This window comes from Hoplias malabaricus, chromosome X2, assembly GCF_029633855.1.
Source record: "Hoplias malabaricus isolate fHopMal1 chromosome X2, fHopMal1.hap1, whole genome shotgun sequence".
Lineage (NCBI taxonomy): Eukaryota > Metazoa > Chordata > Actinopteri > Characiformes > Erythrinidae > Hoplias > Hoplias malabaricus.
Genome location: NC_089819.1, coordinates 4218204 through 4235900, shown reverse-complemented (window position 1 = coordinate 4235900; position 17697 = coordinate 4218204). Strand labels below are relative to the sequence as shown.

Below are 17697 nucleotides of genomic sequence, written 5' to 3'. Positions count from 1 at the left end.
CCTTGATTGCATGAATTTGTTAAATTAACAGCACACATTATTTAAAATCATTATTTATTAACCGGTAAAACTAGGTATTGGATGATGACCACAAATAATAATATGGACTGCCACGAGAAGAGATTTGGAAAAAATTAAACCAACACATTCACACACAGAATGTCACACTTACTGTTTTATTTTGTTTTGTTTTTTTATTCTAATGATGGGCGTTATTTGTTGTTTGTTTCTCAGATAAATAGCTTTTAAAATTTCATAATCTCTGGTGCCTAAAACTTTTGCACTGTACTGTATGTGTGTGTATGTGTGTGTGTGTGTGTGTGTGTGTGCCCGCTGATCATATCATAATATTATAACCACCTCTTTGTTTCTACACTCACTGTCCATTCTCTCAACTCCACTTACCACAGGAGCACTTTGTATGTTATAGTATGTGGTGGTGGTGCATTAGTGTGTGTTGTGATGGTATGAGTGGATCAGACACAACAAGAGCAGGGTGAATCTGGGTAAATAACATATGTAGAGCAACAAGTGGACTCCAGTCTGTATGTGTATAACTACAAAGTGCTCCTGTGTGATCAGTGTAGCTGAGAGAATGTACAGTGAGTGTAGAAACAAAGAGAAGGTCATAGTGTTATGATTGATCTGTATATATATTAGAGAAGTATAAACAAATAGAACATCATCAGTCCAGACAATATGTTTCCACAGCCCCAGAGCTCAGTAACAATATGTTTCACACATCTCCAGCACCTATCTTAGGTTTGTGTGCAGTTGCTGAGTCATGGATTCATTTGAGATTATGTATGATACATTTTTCTATGTTCCTGTCTTGGAGAATTATACATTTATTTTCAGCCTCATTACTTTATACTGTATCCTTTTCATATTTTTGCAATGGCTTCCACTGTTTTATGAACTATCATTATAAACATGTCGTTATTGTGGGGGTTTGACACAAAGACTCCAGCTGATTTGCTGATTGCTGTTTTTTAAATTCCAGTTATAAAAGTGCAGTGAGGATGATCAGCATATGGCCGTTTTTCACTTTAGATCAGCTTGTCACTTAAGTGTTTTTTTTCTGTGTCTGGCAACCTAAAATAGCATATCAGAGATATTGCTTAGGCAGTGTTTAATCTGTATACATTACGCCCATGAATTTGGCCAAGGACATTTCTTTCTATTTGATAAAAGACAAGAGTCACAATTTCCCGTGTTTTTATTTTACCATATAAACTAGGCCCATGGGAGAGAAAAATAGAACAAGTTGTGTCTTTTAGAGCCCTGAACTAAAATGTTTTCAAACTCTGAAAAGGTTTACTGTGGTTCTATAGACAGATATTGGTGTCAAAGTTCACTTTTGCCAACTGAAATCACAGCCTTTCTTAGTACATCTGAAAAAAAAAACCTAATACTGATGATTAATGAGCTTCTATGTTGCACCTATTACATTTGTAGACACCTTATAATATGAGTGAACTCATTTTTAAACTTCTATAATCGCCATAGAAAATTCCTGGGAAAATAGATTGGGAAACTGTTTAAGCCAAGAATGAGACTATGACATTGGCCATAGCATTGTGTGACTCAAGGAGACCTAGCTAATGCATAGAGTTGGCAATGACTAAATATTGGAAGTTTGTAAAATACTTTTGGGGTATGAAATTTTTGGGGTATATTTGTGATCTGAAAATTACCATGAATGAAGGGCAGGGGGGATGACTGTATTTTCCAAAGAATGTCTACTGGCCACATTATTTAAACTACCATAATCACACCTACCACATAGCTTCATACTTTGGCCATTTTATCAAGTGTACTTTTCCCTTCTAAGTCATACATTAACAGACAGGAACATTTCTGACAGGTGCTTGTATAAAACCAAGATCCTCAGAATCTGTATATTTTTCTAGTATGGGGTGATAACAGAAAAATACATGCATTTTATATCTTTTTATCACATAAAATCACCCATATCCAATGAGACAAAGTTTGTTTTGGCCTGAATCCTAAAAGATATTGGTGGCAACAAAGCTCAGCTAAAAAGTGGTCAACTAAAGGGGTCAACTAAAGACCCCTTGATGTGAAGTTCAGTAGTGGGAGCATCATGTTAAGTTAACTGCTTCTCTGAAGGGTTCATTCCCTACTAAGGTACTGTACGTCTTTAATGTTTATATACATTTTTTTGTTGCTGTAAGATCTAATTAAAATGATTTATGATGATTAATGTCTTTTACCACACACAAGTATGTTTAGATATACTCATTAAATAGCATAAGTTGCACATTGTATTTAAGGACCGTGAGAGCATCTAAAAGGCTGATAGAGAATTGCGTCAGATTGAATGGGTGGTTAACAAGCCCAAACAAGACAAACAGGGGTGGGTTTATAATTCTTACTCCATGCTCACTTACAGGTCAGATCTGGCCTAATAAACACAGCACAGTAGCAGTTATAAAAGCAGCATATTTTATCATCAGGAAGTTCAGAGACTGTTGAGTAACTGTCAGTGTGTGCAGAGTCCATTTTTTTATACAGATGTCAGGCCCCCACCCACTTCAAGCACTATTTTGTAAACATACTCTCATTCTATTGCAACTGCCAGTTTAAGTTAGAGTGATTTTCTGACCTGAAACTATGTCTGAACCACCTAAGGAACCCAAGTTTAAAACATCAGGTAAGCTGTATTATTATTTTAATAAGGATTTTTTTTTCATATATCCACTTGAAAATTACACACATGGTCTGTTCACACTACATATATATATATATATATAAGGTGGATGTTTCAGCAAGACAATGCCCCCCAAAATACGGCAAAAATAACTCAAGGATGTTGTGAAGTTGCATGCACGTGAAGGTCTTGCCAGTTCCCTGTATGATATGTTATGCATTAAAATTATAATTAATAGCAAAACCTTTAATGTCTAAATGTTTGTTTTTACCATATTTTATGTGTAAAGATGAGCTTTTTAAAGCCTTTTTTTAAAGCCCATTCTGTTTGCCAATAGAATGAGACAGTCTGGAGCACTCACATGAGCCTAAGATCACAATAGACCGATTCCAAGTTACATCATTAGCTGTCATCATTAATGCTCTCATGGCTGAATGCTGTCAAATCTTCACAACAATGTTCCACTTTGTTGTCTAAAACCTGTTACTGAAAGGAAAGAGAATATTTGAGATGGAACAGATGTTTCTACAAACTACAGTACAAATAATACACAAAGTCTCACAATCTCTATTTTCTATTTTCTCAGAGTTATCATGAGAATTATGAGTATAGTCTTGGTTAATCGTTCACCTAGAGCTTTGGCTTTCAGCACGGTGTCCGTTCAAAGTCCTAAAGCAGCTCAAGCCAACCATTTTTTTAGGACAAGTCATTTCATAATAGAGACCAAACCTCATGGTATTCTTGGAAAAAAGTTTGGGATACTTGATCAAAAAAGGCAGATAATGAGGGGTGTATAGAGCAGACTCCATTCAAGAAAAAATGTTGGATGAGCAGGTGTCTAATATCTCTGCAACTGAGATCCTCTGCATTAGTCTAAGTGTGTTCTGCTCACATCTGTATTCCTAGCAACTATTGCACGATTTAAAATGTTTTAAAGTTAAACGTCATCAAGGTAGATTAAGTAGTCAAGTAAGAATAAGGCAAATGTAGTAATGCAGTTTAGATTCTGTATTCTTTAAAAAAATATTATGAAGGAGATTTTTTGCTGTTATTCTGTAAAACTTCCTGTCTTTTGTCTACAAAAGATGCATTTGTAAGTAGAACCATGCTAGGTCACTTGGGATCTAAAGGCTGGTTATAGCCAAATACTGGCCACCTTAACTCAGACAATAGACTAATCCTCTGTTGTTATCCTCTACAAAATTAAGTGCATCCTCTGGCCCATGGTCTGGAAAGCATCGCTCCATTGGTCATGTCGGTAGAGGAGACTCCAGAGCCCATACCTACAATAATAAAAGGAAAGATCCCATCCTGGATCAATGGCAGCTTTCTGCGCAATGGGCCTGGCAAGTTTGAATTTGGGGAAAGCAGGTATGAAATCAAGGGCTTGATGCTATTCAAGCTGTATTATAAGCATGTTACACCAAAAAATATACGTGCACAAAATTCCCGGGCTACAATCAATCCTTGCTTCTTGAGAAAGTTGCATATTTCATACATTTTCATGCTGATAAGGACTGACCTAACTGATGTTGCAGGTAAGCATTTCTCCTTGGCAGATCATGTTTGTGCAAATAGCACTGCACAGAATTAATAGCAAGTAATTTAACAAGTAATTTAAGACCTGATTATTTATTTGAAATTTAAATGAAACTACTCCTCAGGTTTAATCACTGGTTTGATGGTATGGCCCTGATGCACCTCTTCCATATCCAAGATGGTCAGGTAACCTACAGTAGCCGATTCCTACGCAGTGACTCCTACATCCAGAATCTCGAGAAGAATCGCATTGTGGTGTCAGAGTTTGGGACCTTGGCCATGCCGGATCCCTGCAAGAACATCTTCACTCAATTCTTCTCGCGCTTCCAGATCCCAAGTACAATTCTTAATGAATTCAGCCCAGTGTTTAAGTGGTTCTATAATGAAATGTCTGTAAATTAATACTTTAGAATAATTGTGCTGATGTAGAGTCTGCTTTTGTGAGTAAATTTACCACAAATATGATCTGAGAGTATAAGAGATAATAACTAAAATCAGATTCTCTGGGTGGGTAGAATTTCCTTTCCTCTCTGAGATCACTTAGCATGATGCTAACCAAACACGACATGTGCTAGCTAACGTAACAGAGTTGGGGAGTTAGTATTCTAGTGTGTTGGGCTGTCTACAAATTAAAACAAGTCACTGAAGTACCTTCACCCTCACAGGTTTAAGTGATTTTAAGTGATTTAATTTTGTACATAGCAAAATAATTAAATATTTAAAAATAATTTACAATTTAATGTCTTAAAGATTACATATTATGCTATTTTTCCACATGTTGACAGTTTGTGGTTTTAATCTGAGATTTGCTTTGCTCAGTACTCCAAGGATCAAACAACACACTGCTCTGATGTCTAAACGGCCCTGTTTATTGGCTAATTTCTCCCAACATGACCTCAGAAGTGGAGCAAACTCAGAACTGCTCTTTGAATCCATTATTTTTTTTACTTAGACAGCCCTCAAAAATGACTGACTTGTCTTCTTTGGAGTGGGTAGGCACAGATACCCACATTAATGTGCAAATGTACTGAAATGTAAACTTTATTTCATAATTTGTCCCCTTTAATATTTTACTTTACTCTGTAGAAGCCACTGATAATGCTGGTGTGAACTTTGTCAAATATAAAGGGGATTTCTACGTAAGCACTGAAACCAACCTTATGCGCAAAATCAATCCCCAAAGTCTGGAGACAAAAGAGAAGGTACAATATTTAATGGCCTGTTAATGCTAACTGTTCTAAATAACATTAGTTAGTAATATTAGCTATTGTTTGGGAGAAAATGTACTGGTCCTGGAGTGTTACACTGAATGCCTCATAAATATGAGCTAACATTTAGGTCTATACATTCCCAAACATCACTACATTTCCTGTAAACATTTGTAGTTTTATTTAGTTATATATTTTCAAACACAAAAATGAACCCATATTGAGGTAAGGTATCTAGATCTTTGGCAGCTATAATAAGGCATGCTGGATATTGTCGTGAACAAACAAAACATGAAACTATATGAAATATTGAAATGCCAAGCTAAGGTAGAGTGCAAAGCAATATAAATAATATAAATTCCAAGCATATGAGCTTGCTTTGTGTGGCTATCTACCACCAGACAATATGTGCTGTTTGTTTTTAAGGTGGACTGGACTAAGTATATTGCCGTGAATGCAGCCACAGCCCATCCTCATTATGACCGAGAAGGAGCAACCTACAACCTGGGCAATTCTTACGGAATACGAGGTAATTACAGGCAGCAATGCTAAATGAAATGTCTTTAAAATAGCAACTGCCTGTAATTGTCTGCCTGAAAACACACTAGCAAACCACCACCACTGTGTCTACTTACTGTCCACCCTGTTAAACATACCTACCTCGTTGGTCCACCTTGTAGATGTAAAGGCAGAAACAGTAGCTTTGAGCGAGGTATCTAAGATCTCATATCTGTCACATATTTGGTGAAATAATGGATTTAAACAAGGAAGAGAAGACATGGGGTTTAGGATTTGCTTGAATAAAATTGGGGACCTATATAGTAAAGGAGTATTAATGTCTTTTTATTCATATAAGTAAATAGAGTGGCATGGTGGCGCAGCAGGTAGTGTTGCAGTCACCCAGCTCCAGAGACCTGGAGGTTGTGGGTTTGATTCTCACTCCTGGTGACTGTCTGTGAGGAGTTGGTGTGTTGTCTGCGTGGGTTTCCTCCCACAGTCCAAAAACACATGTTGGTAGATGGATGTAACTGATGTTGGTAGAAAATGTGGCCACAAATATTTTGGCATATTGTGTATTTTTGTGAGGTTCACATATTTTTGTGTTTTTCAAAGGATACTTCTACAATATTATCCGTGTTCCTCCTGGTGAGGGTAGGGTAGATGGAGCTGATCTGGAGGGCGCTGAACTCCTCTGCTCAGTTCCAGCTACTGACTCAAGAAAGCCATCTTACTACCACAGTTTTGGTAAAACAATTCTTTATTTTCAATAATGTAATGAACATAGCATTCAAATCTCAGAAAAATCTTTACTGATGTGGAATTAAAACCTCAGCCAAATGCTCTGAAGGGAATATTTTCTGTACTTTTGGTGACAAAATTGCAATTGTAGATATTTAAGCTATTGATTTTATGCAAGATTTTATACATCAACACAAGGCATTTTATTTTATTTTTACACATAACAAACTACAGATTTCAGCTTTCCTTCTACAAAAGAGAATGTAGTGTAAACTTTTAATGTAAATGGATTTTAAAAAAGCAAACAAGCTTTTTTTGTTGTTTTGTTTTTTTGTCACATAATAAAACTGCCTTTAATCTAACAAATGTAATCTTGTGACCTCTGGGGCCAGTATTTCAAAACTTTTAGTCTTCATCCAAATTGTCTTGATAACAAAATCCCTTTTTCTCCTATCCAGTATCAAAACGATCTTAGAGGTGGCACGGTGGTGCAGCAGGTAGGTGTTGCAGTCACACAGCTCCAGCGGCCTGGAGGTTGTGGGTTCGATTCCCGCTCCGGGAGACTGTCTGTGAGGAGTTGGTGTGTTCTCCCCGTGTCCGCATGGGTTTCCTCCCACAGTCCAAAAACACACGTTGGTAGGTGGATTGGCGACTTAAAACTGTTCCGTGTGTGTTGCCAGGGTGTATTCCTGCCTTGCCCCCAATGATTCCAGGTAGGCTCTGGACCCACCGTGACCCTCAACTGGATAAGCGGTTACAGATAATTAATGAATATTGCCCCAGTTTTTCAAAACAATTTCAGATTGGATTAAGCTGGTCCAGATATCTCAGGATAAGGATTTCTAGATCTGGCTTTTCTGTGATTTAATACTCCTCAAATTTGCTTTCTGTTGGACAAAAAAAAAAAAAGAAAAACAAAATGATTAAATTTCAAGAGAGCACATTGATCTCTTTATTTTCCATCTCCACATTTTAATTATGATTTTAATTGCTTATTTAATCCCTGGACCTCCAGGAGTTTGGTGTGTTCTCCCCGTGTCTACATGTGTTTCCTCCGGGTGCTCTGGTGTCCTCCCATGGTGTAAAAACACATGTTGCTAGGTGGATTGGCGACTCAAAAAAGTGTCCACAGGTGTGAGTGGGAGAGTGAATGTGTGTGTGTGTGTGTCGCCCTGTGAAGGACAGACGCCCCCTCCAGGGTGTGTTCCCGTCTTGGGCCCAGTGATTCCGGATAGGTTCCAGACCCACCATGACCCTGAATTGGATAAGCGGTTACAGACAATGAATGAATGAATGAATTTACATTTTATCCTAGCTACATGTATGTATGAAACAAATTACTAAAATTTCAATGATCACGAAAGGTATAAAAGTTTAACACAGCATTCATTGTAAATATGTTTGAGTGTGAGTGCTTTAAACTCACTTTTACAGAATTCCGGTTTATTTCAAAGTCATTTCTGTACGAAGTGTGTTCTCAACATTATTAATCCTGATTAACACCTTTCAATGTGGGATAATGATAATCCGGTTATTAAGTATCAAAACTATGCAAGATTTCTGCTAAAAGTTTTGAAAAACCCAATTGTAGCATTTAATCCTGATTAAAGATTAGATTGGATTACAAAATCCAGATTTAAATTTTCAGGATCAAAAAACTTTTTTTTTCTGTTTTGAAAAAACAATTTTTCAAGTTTAATTAAACTATAAGATTGTTTTAATCTTGTCAGATACCTTTTGAAAAACCATCCCCTGGAGGTATCAGAGATTCTGTACTAGTCATGTTGTAAATATAGCTGCTCCTATGTAAAGGACATTCTCTATGGACTATGAACTGGTTCATTTATAGAGCACCAATCAGTTTGGGTCTTCATTTCATGTAAATGCACTTTATTCAAAACATGTACAAATGATAAAAACCTGTTTTGTAAATATATATCATGGTAAAAATGTACTTGGTTGCTCCTTTAAAACCAGCACTGAAAACAAAAATGTACCAGACATTTTCCTTTATAATTCTTTTTGTTTGCTTTTGTAGCTATGTCAGAAAATTATGTAGTCTTCATAGAGCAGCCAATCAAGCTGGACCTTCTGAAGTTCGTTCTGTACAGAGTCCAGGGCAAGAGCTTCCAAAAAGTCATGTCATGGGAGCTTCATCTGGACACCATCTTCCATGTGATTGACCGGCGAACAGGCCAGGTATGTCAAAGCTTTTTTTTCACTTACAAAGGGACACAAACATGCAATACATTTTTTTGAGTATAGAATATACTAACAAAAATGAATATGAAAACTGTTTTTTATTTTTTTTTTTATATATATATATATTTTATCTAAGTGCATGAAAAGGATATTTATGTCCCAAAATGAACATGTGTATGCTCTGTAGAGCAGGTCCCCACCATGTGTTTCAGAAGATATGTTGAATAAATTATTGTCCACAAATTTATAACATTAATATGGGTCATCACTCATGTAAATTTACAGGAAATGGCAAGAGTATGCCTATGTTTTAGTGTACTTTAAAGGAAAGGCATTGCATTCCTGGTTATTGTGGAGTATTTTTACTTGTGACATTGTAATCCATAATCATCTCAAATTTGATGCTTTCCTCTACAGCTCAGCAAGACAAGGTACTACACCAGTGCCATGTTTACGCTCCACCAAATCAATGCCTATGAAGAGCATGGACATCTGATCCTAGACATGTGCTGTGGAGAGGAAGGAAATGTGATTGGTGAATTTACACTGGAGAACCTCCGTAAAGCCACTGGACAGGAGTTGGATAAGGTACTAAACTACAACAGATTATTATGGGTCTGGCAGGTCTCCATGACCAAATATATATGTATAAAACCTCAAATTGAATTCCATGTTAGAATTTCAGAATTAGAAACTGTGCTTAAGCTTTGTTAAGGTATTTTCAATTATTTCCTCTCTGTCAGTTTATAAAACACAAAAACAGCTTACAGAATATCTGAACTGAGCTGGGATAATAAAGAAGCAATCTGTCGTCTTATCATTAAAAATGAATGGATGAAATAATTCATTCATAGTCTGTAACCACTTATCCAGATCAGGGTCGTGGTGGATCCAGAGCCTACCCGGAATCACTGGGTGCAAGGCGGGATCACACCAAGGAGGGGGCGCCTGTCCTTCACAGGGCGACACACACTCACACATTCACTCACACATTCACACCATTGTTGCAACTCCACATACCAACCTGTGTTTTTGGACCATGGGAGGAAACCAGAGCACCCAGAGAAAACCCACGTGGACATGGCGAGAACACACCAAACACACAGAAGATTAAGTATTAAATTGATTTTGCCCTAACACTGGAGTGGCTATGTAAATGGTGCATAGTCTCTAATACACCCAGGACACTAAATGTCAGTAAATGGCTTCTTTGTAACATGAAGATAAATCATAGAAGAAAATCATTGATTACTATTTTGATCTGTTGCTCATTAAACAAAAAATGTAATATATTTGAGGTTATATATATCTCCAGTCCAATTTGACCACCAAACTGCACACCTTCTGCCATTTGGCTACGCAGAGAAATTCTGTGTTCCTCCCAATCATGCCCCTCCAGGTCTCACTGTCACAACGTGAGCTTCCCCCAGAACGTCCAACGTCCCCCAGAAGAACAATGGAGTCCCCAGAATGAGTGTTCTCCAGCACATTCTCTAGGGTCCCCAAGAAGGTCTGGTACTCTGAACTGCCGTTTGGTGCATAAGCACAAACAACCATCAGAGCCGTTTCCCCAGCCTGAAGGCGCAGGGAAATTACCCTCTCGTCCACTGGGGTAAACCTCAACGTACAGGCGCTAAGCCGGGGGGCTATCAGTAGGCCCACTCCTGCCTTAAGCCTCTCACCCTGGGCAACTCCAGAGTGAAAGAGCATCCCTCTCAACCCTCTCAAGGAGACTGTTTCCAGAGCCCATACTTTGTGTTGAGGTGAGCCCAACTATATCTAGCCGGTACCTCTCAACCTTGCACACCAGCTCAGGCTCTTTTCCCACCAGAGGGGTTACGTTCTATGTTCCAAGAGCCAGTTTCAGTAACTGAGGATCAGAACACCAAGGCCCTCGCCCTCGGCAGCCACCCGATCCACAATGCACCAGTTACTACCTCTCCCAAAGGTGGTGGGTCCATGGGAGTGTGGACCCCTGTTGCTCTTTGGGCTGAGCCCAGCCAGACCCCATGAGTGAAAGCCCAACTACCAGGCGCTTGCCAAGGAGCCCCTCCCCCAGGCCTGGCTCCAGGGTGAGGGAAGCTGTTTTTACTTATCTTTATGGATCACTCTTTGTCTGGCCCATCACCTAGGACCAACTTGCCTTGGGAGACCCTACCAGGGGCTATTGCCCCCGACAACATAGCTTCTAGGCTCACGCAGACACGCAAACCCCTCCACCACGTTAAGATGATGATCCAGGGAGGGAGATATGCATTTTGTGGTGGTTGACAGGTCTCTAGCTAGTCAGCGCTCTGTAAGGTATACATGTGACATTTTGTTTCTGCTTGGTTTGCCTCATACCAGATTTGAACAGAGACTAATGAAGCACCAGATAAAAAAAAATCAAATGAGCTGTACTTTTCTTTTCATCATGCCCTTCAGGATTTCTGTACAAAACAGACAGAACACATGTAAAAAAATATATATAATTAAAGTAGAGTTAGGATGATAATCAACTATAAATAGAATATTTACCAAATATGGATATATATGTATTAATTGGTTTATTGCTAATTTAATCATTTAAAATGTATATATTACTTTTGTTTCCATTCATACAAGTGGGGAATTTTAAAGCATTAAAAATTTAAATTAGTCATTAACTGTTATTAGAAAGTGCTGTTAACATTTATAGAGGTATTGTGTGTAAATCTGCCTTATCTTTATCTGTCCAAATATGGTCTCAAATATTAATATTTGTTTTAAAATGAAAGACCTTAAAATAAAACTTGGTTGCATTGCCAGTTTTACAACTCTTTGTGTACTGTCCTGCCTCGGAGGTATGTCCTGCCTCTGGACATAACGGAAGATGATCCAAATGACCAAAACCTCATCAGGTTACCACACACCACCGCCACAGCCATGAAGACCAGTAACGGGGTAAGAAGAAATCATTGTGACACTAAAAATCTACAGCTGATGTTTACAACCACTTACTAGAGTCATTTGTATTCTATATAAAGGTCTTCCGTACCCATGAGAATCTCTACAATAATGATTTACTGGAGTACGGTGGCCTGGAGTTTCCACAAATCAATTACACACATTACAATGGTCGTCCATATCGCTACTTCTATGCCTGTGGCTTTGGACATGTTTTTGGTGATTCTTTGCTTAAGATGGACCTGGAGAGTAAAAAGCTGAAGGTATGTATCTCAGAGGAAGTTTATACTTTAAAAGGAATAAAAATAAAGGGTCAAGCCCAAAATACCAGGAATATTTATTGGTGTACTGCAAATTATTACTGAAAATATGTATAAATTATTTGCATTAAGGTAGAAAATTACAGAAATACTTTGGAATCTAGAAAAACACAGTGGAAGAGTTGATGTCTGAAGAAGGACCTTGTGCTATTTTTTGACAAGACAGCACTCGCGCTGCAAAAACAGAGCAGATTTCAGATTGAATCCCTTATAGAGAATATTTGGTCTCACAGTAAACAGAAACCAGATTAGAAATGTTTATCTGTTCATTTATATTGAAATAAATATACCGATCTTCTTCTATGAGAAGCTGTGTTTTAGACTTTAGTTCCTATTATGTACATAGACAATTCAATATGTAACAACCATGCCTTTCCAGCAGCACTGAAGGGTGCTGTCTTTCTGTAATGGAAAGACAGCGATCTAAAAACTATTGAAGAACTTTACATTGACAACAGTTTTGCTTCTTTCCAGCAAATAAATATAAATTTCTCTCTTCACATTTTTTCACATATTTGCAAATCCGGCATTACATTAGAACTCCTTTGGTTGAGTTCAAAACCAAACTGCATCATTCATGCTTGGAGAAGTTTCTTTTTTTCTGTCCATATACATAAGGAACAGTTTCCGCTTTTTATAACATCTTATATGACCACACTGCTATCCAGTCCAACTCTTTCAAACAAGCATAGGTTGAAGAACTTGGTATAGAGATTACTAATGAGCAATGGGAAGATACTCTAAAGAATATTAACAGATGTTAAATAAATGCAAGACATGCATTAATACAGTTCAAAATAGTTTATACATTTCACTATTCAAAAGCAAAATTGCATAGGATCTTCTCTGAGACCTCTTCAACATGCAGCAAGTGTTAAATTGGAGAAGGAATATTGATTCATGAATTTTGGACATGCTCTAAACTTCATGAGTTTTGTAAGTCTGTTTTTGAATTCTTCTCTACAGTATTTGATAGAACCTGTTTACCAGATGCATTAGTTGCAATTATTGGAATAAGAGACTCTAATCTATATGTGAATAAATTTCAGAAAATCTTGGTGTCCTTTTGGCCAATAGAGTAATATTACAACAGTGGAAATCAGAAGCTGCAACATCATCTGAAGCATGGACTGGAGGTCTTGGTAATAGACCTATACACTTATGATTAACCGATAGACCAAAGGTTTTTGCTAAAATGTGGCAACCAATTCTGGACCATATAGAGAAAATATAACTGCCACCAACCCCCATGCAGCTTTTTTCATTCATTCATTATCTGTAACCCTTATCCAGTTCAGGGTTGCGGTGGGTCCAGAGCCTACCTGGAATCATTGGGCACAAGGCAGGAATACGCCCTGGAGGGGGCGCCAATCCCTCACAGGGCAACACACACATTCACGCACACAGAAACTTTTGAGTCGCCAATCCATCTACCAACATGTGTTTTGGACTGTGGGAGGAAACCGGAGCACCCGGAGGAAACCCACACGGACACAGGGAGAACACACCAAACACTCCTCACAGCAACGGGAATCGAACCCACAACCTCCAGGTCCCTGGACCCTGTGTGACTGCGACACTAACCTGCTGTGCTTAATTACAACATATACACAATCCTTTGTATTGTATTCTGAAAACCATATAAACATAATTCAGAAAAAAAAGACTTAAATATTTAAATATATCTGATAGCCGAAGCTCTCATACTCACTTTATTTATGTGTCTTATTCATTCTGATTTAAGGTTAAATTAAATGAAAAGCTTTCCGTTTTGCCATTTTGTCCTTGGCATGGGAGTTTAACCATCAGTTGGTTTTCATTCCCAGGTGTGGCGTCATCCTGGTCTGTTCACATCTGAACCTGTGTTTGTTCTGGCACCAAGCGCCAAGGATGAAGACGATGGCGTGGTCATGTCAGTGGTCATCACACCAAGAAAGGTGAAGGAAAAAGTGGAGTACAAACGGCTTCTCTACGGAAGAAGAAATAAACCATTCTAAACTAGTAAAAGCTTTGAAATGTGACTGCATTAACACAAACGAATACACTAATATTAATATATAAACATCTACTAAGAGTTCAGCCTAGACATCCATCCATTATCTGTAACCGCTTATCCAATTTAGGGTCGCGGGGGGTCCAGAGCCTACCTGGAATCATTGGGCGCAAGGCGGGAATACACCCTGGAGGGGACGCCAGTCCTTCACAGGGCAACACAGACACACACACATTCACTCACACACTCACACTTTCGAGTCGCCAATCCACCTGCAACGTGTGTTTTTGGACTGTGGGAGGAAACCGGAGCACCCGGAGGAAACCCACGCGGACACGGGGAGAACACACCACACTCCTCACAGACAGTCACCCGGATCAGGAATCGAACCCACAACCTCCAGGCCCCTGGAGCTGTGTGACTGCGACACTACCTGCTGCGCCACCGTGCCGTCCTCAGCCTAGACAGCTAATTTAAAAGTAAGAAAATAAATTATTAGAAAGTAGAATCATACATGGATTCTATTTTCCATGTTTGGCTCCGATTTAAGGTTATTTTTCTGGAAACTTAAGAATTATAATCTTTATATTCATTAATTTTCTGGTATCTCTTCACCCTGCTCAGGGCTACAGTGGGTCTGGAGCCCACCCAGAATCATTGAGCACAAGGCAGGAACACACACTTGATGAGGCACCAGTCTATCACAGGGTATCACACATTCACCAAGAACACATCAAATTCCTCAATGACAGTCTCACTCAGAAAAACGGTCACTGTGATGCTACCTTTTGCTGGAGGTAGAGGGTGTTGTCGGAGCTGTCAATCATAGCAACAAATCAGTGTTCTGAATCAGAATCAGAATCAGAATCAGAAATACTTTATTGATCCCAGGGGGAAATTGCAATTATTCTGGTTGGTTAAACAAACCTCATGATGTGATTGGTCCAGCTAAAGCTTTCATATTGGTCCACCAATTGGTCGTCAAAACAGGGTCTTAAAGAGAAGACACAGCAGAGAAGGCGAATGTGTGGATTTTTTACACCTCATTCAAAAACTCCCACTATCACATTTGGAAACTTAAAAAGGTTTGTTCTTGCACATTTTACACAGTTCTTGCCATTTGATAAGGTACTGATTCACACATTCACGACACTTGATTTACAAATGCAACTCTTTTTATTACACATTTGTGATTTTAAGTTATTATTGCTGTTGTTGTTGTTTTAAATTTGTGCATTCCAATACATTTGTGTAGTTTTACGTGTCTGTAGTTGCTCAAATTCCGTTACAAAGTCCGTTACATTTGTGAGTATTGTTTTACAAACTCAAAATCTTTTTGACCCTATTTTGACTCCATAGAATAAATATTACACTTGAACCCAAACCTGACGGTCATATTTTTAAAATATGTGGAACCAGTTTTGGAACAAAAAGTGTTTTAAAAGTCTTACATATATTTTATGGCTAAACAAAACAGTAAACATTGTTATTATGTATATTAATATAATCCATCCATCCATTATCTGTAAGCGCTTATCCAGTTCAGGGTCGCGGTGTGTCCAGAGCCTACCTGGAATCATTGGGCGCAAGGCAGGAATACACCCTGGAGGGGACACCAGTCCTTCACAGGGCAACACAGACACACACACACACACACACACACACACACACACTTTCGAGTCGCCAATCCACCTGCAACGTGTGTTTTTGGACTGTGGGAGGAAACTGGAGCACCCGGAGGAAACCCACGCGGACACGGGGAGAACACACCAACTCCTCACAGACAGTCACCCGGATCTGGAATCGAACCCACAACCTCCAGGCCCCTGGAGCTGTGTGACTGCGACACTACCTGCTGCGCCACCGTGCTGCCCTGGTATAAGTCTCCATTTAGTAAAATCAATTGCCTGTAAAAGGTTTGCACACACACACACACACATTCACACCTACGGACACTTTCGAGTCGCCAATCCACCTGCAACGTGTGTTTTTGGACTGTGGGAGGAAACTGGAGCACCCGGAGGAAACCCACGCGGACACGGGGAGAACACACCAACTCCTCACAGACAGTCACCTGGAGCTGGAATCGAACCCACAACCTCCAGGCCGCTGGAGCTGTGTGACTGCGACACCACCTGCTGCGCCACCGTGCCGCCCCTATTAATATAATACAAAATTATAATTAATATTTTACCATTATTGTTTATTTATTTATTTGTTTGTTTGTTTCATGTATGAACCAGATTAAGCTTTATCAAGACATATCAGAATATCTATCAAATCTCACACCTATATTTCCTCTTAAGAGAAAAAGCTCCTTCCTCCTGATTCTAGATGCTAAAACATTTACGGAACTGGGGCGAGCTGAGGTTCTGGTCGACATCCCTTCAGGGACTCATGGACTCTTCAATGAAATGGGCTGAATGCGCATATGAGACCCTGTAATATATTCTTTCACAAAATATGTGCGATATCGGAATGAGTGTGCATAAGCAACAAAGAAAAATCGGTTTTAATGAACATTATAATAAACTACATTCCAAAAACCTCTTTTTTCAACATCTCGCTGCATCTTAAAAGTAGAAAACAGCTGGCTGGTTTGAAATCACAGCGAAGTATGGCAGAGGAAGTGTACTGATGCTGTGGTGCTTTACTGACTAATGGCATTAACAGGTTGTAGTTTGTAAAAGATCCCTAACTTCTAAGAATCAGGCTTGGTCATACAGGAGTAAAACAAAATGGTGCGTATTGAAATAATATACTGTTGAATAGAATGACCCTTTAGTCAATACTCAACAATTTGTGCCTGAAAGTATGTAGAGCTCATACTGAGAAAAGGATAAAAGACAAAAGAAAAACTGAAAATCAAACATAAAAGTAGATGTTGATCTCAAAACTGTATACAAACAGCTCCAGAGAGTTGGTCTCTACATCATTTAATAGGCTTGGTATTATGTGGATTATGAAAAACAAAAAAGACAAACATTTAAGACATGTAAGCATTAAAAATAAACCAACTGTACAGTACTTACTGTATCATTGACTGACTGCAAAAATGGGTGATTAAAATTATATTGGTTGACCATTTATAAGAGAAGAAAAATCTCCTAAAATTGTCACCTATTGTCAGTTTTAATCACAAATTTCTGCAGTCAGTCCAAAATGGAATACTGTAAATACAATGAATACATTTTAAATGTTAATGTTTTTAAACCATGGATACATAATAATTTAAAAATTACATTAAACATAACCATAAACACAACTTTCACCAGTGTCTGAGATCTGGCAATCCTGCAGTCAGCGCCGGTCCTCTAGAGGGCGATGAAGTCGTTACAAGTGCATGAGCTGTGTTGTAGAGTCAGAGGGTGTGTTCCAAATGACTCTATGCTCCCTACGAAGTTCACCAGTTTGGTTAAGAAATAGAATAGAATAGAAAGCCTTTATTAAGAATTCATGCTTAAAATGTCTTATAGAAAACCATGTATGTTCAGCCAGAGCTTAAAAGTATGTCCACCCTTTGATGCGGTTATTGGGTGTATAAACCATGGTGTAATCAAATAGTGCAAAAGTGCACTTTATATGGAGTAGGGTGCC

The 17697-nt window shown here is 38.6% G+C and overlaps 1 protein-coding gene across 1 annotated transcript; it reads left to right on the top strand.

The window, feature by feature from the left end:
- The first annotated feature begins 2616 nt into the window (after positions 1 to 2616).
- Positions 2617 to 16523, top strand: LOC136676893 (carotenoid-cleaving dioxygenase, mitochondrial-like). The gene is made up of 12 exons (XM_066654173.1): positions 2617 to 2677; positions 3883 to 4045; positions 4339 to 4550; positions 5300 to 5415; positions 5848 to 5950; positions 6535 to 6666; positions 8699 to 8859; positions 9280 to 9450; positions 11650 to 11784; positions 11868 to 12050; positions 13934 to 14044; positions 16407 to 16523. The coding sequence occupies exons 1-12, from the start codon at positions 2638 to 2640 to the stop codon at positions 16521 to 16523; spliced, it is 1644 nt and encodes a 547-aa protein (XP_066510270.1). The 5' UTR covers positions 2617 to 2637.
- The last annotated feature ends 1174 nt before the right edge of the window (positions 16524 to 17697 follow it).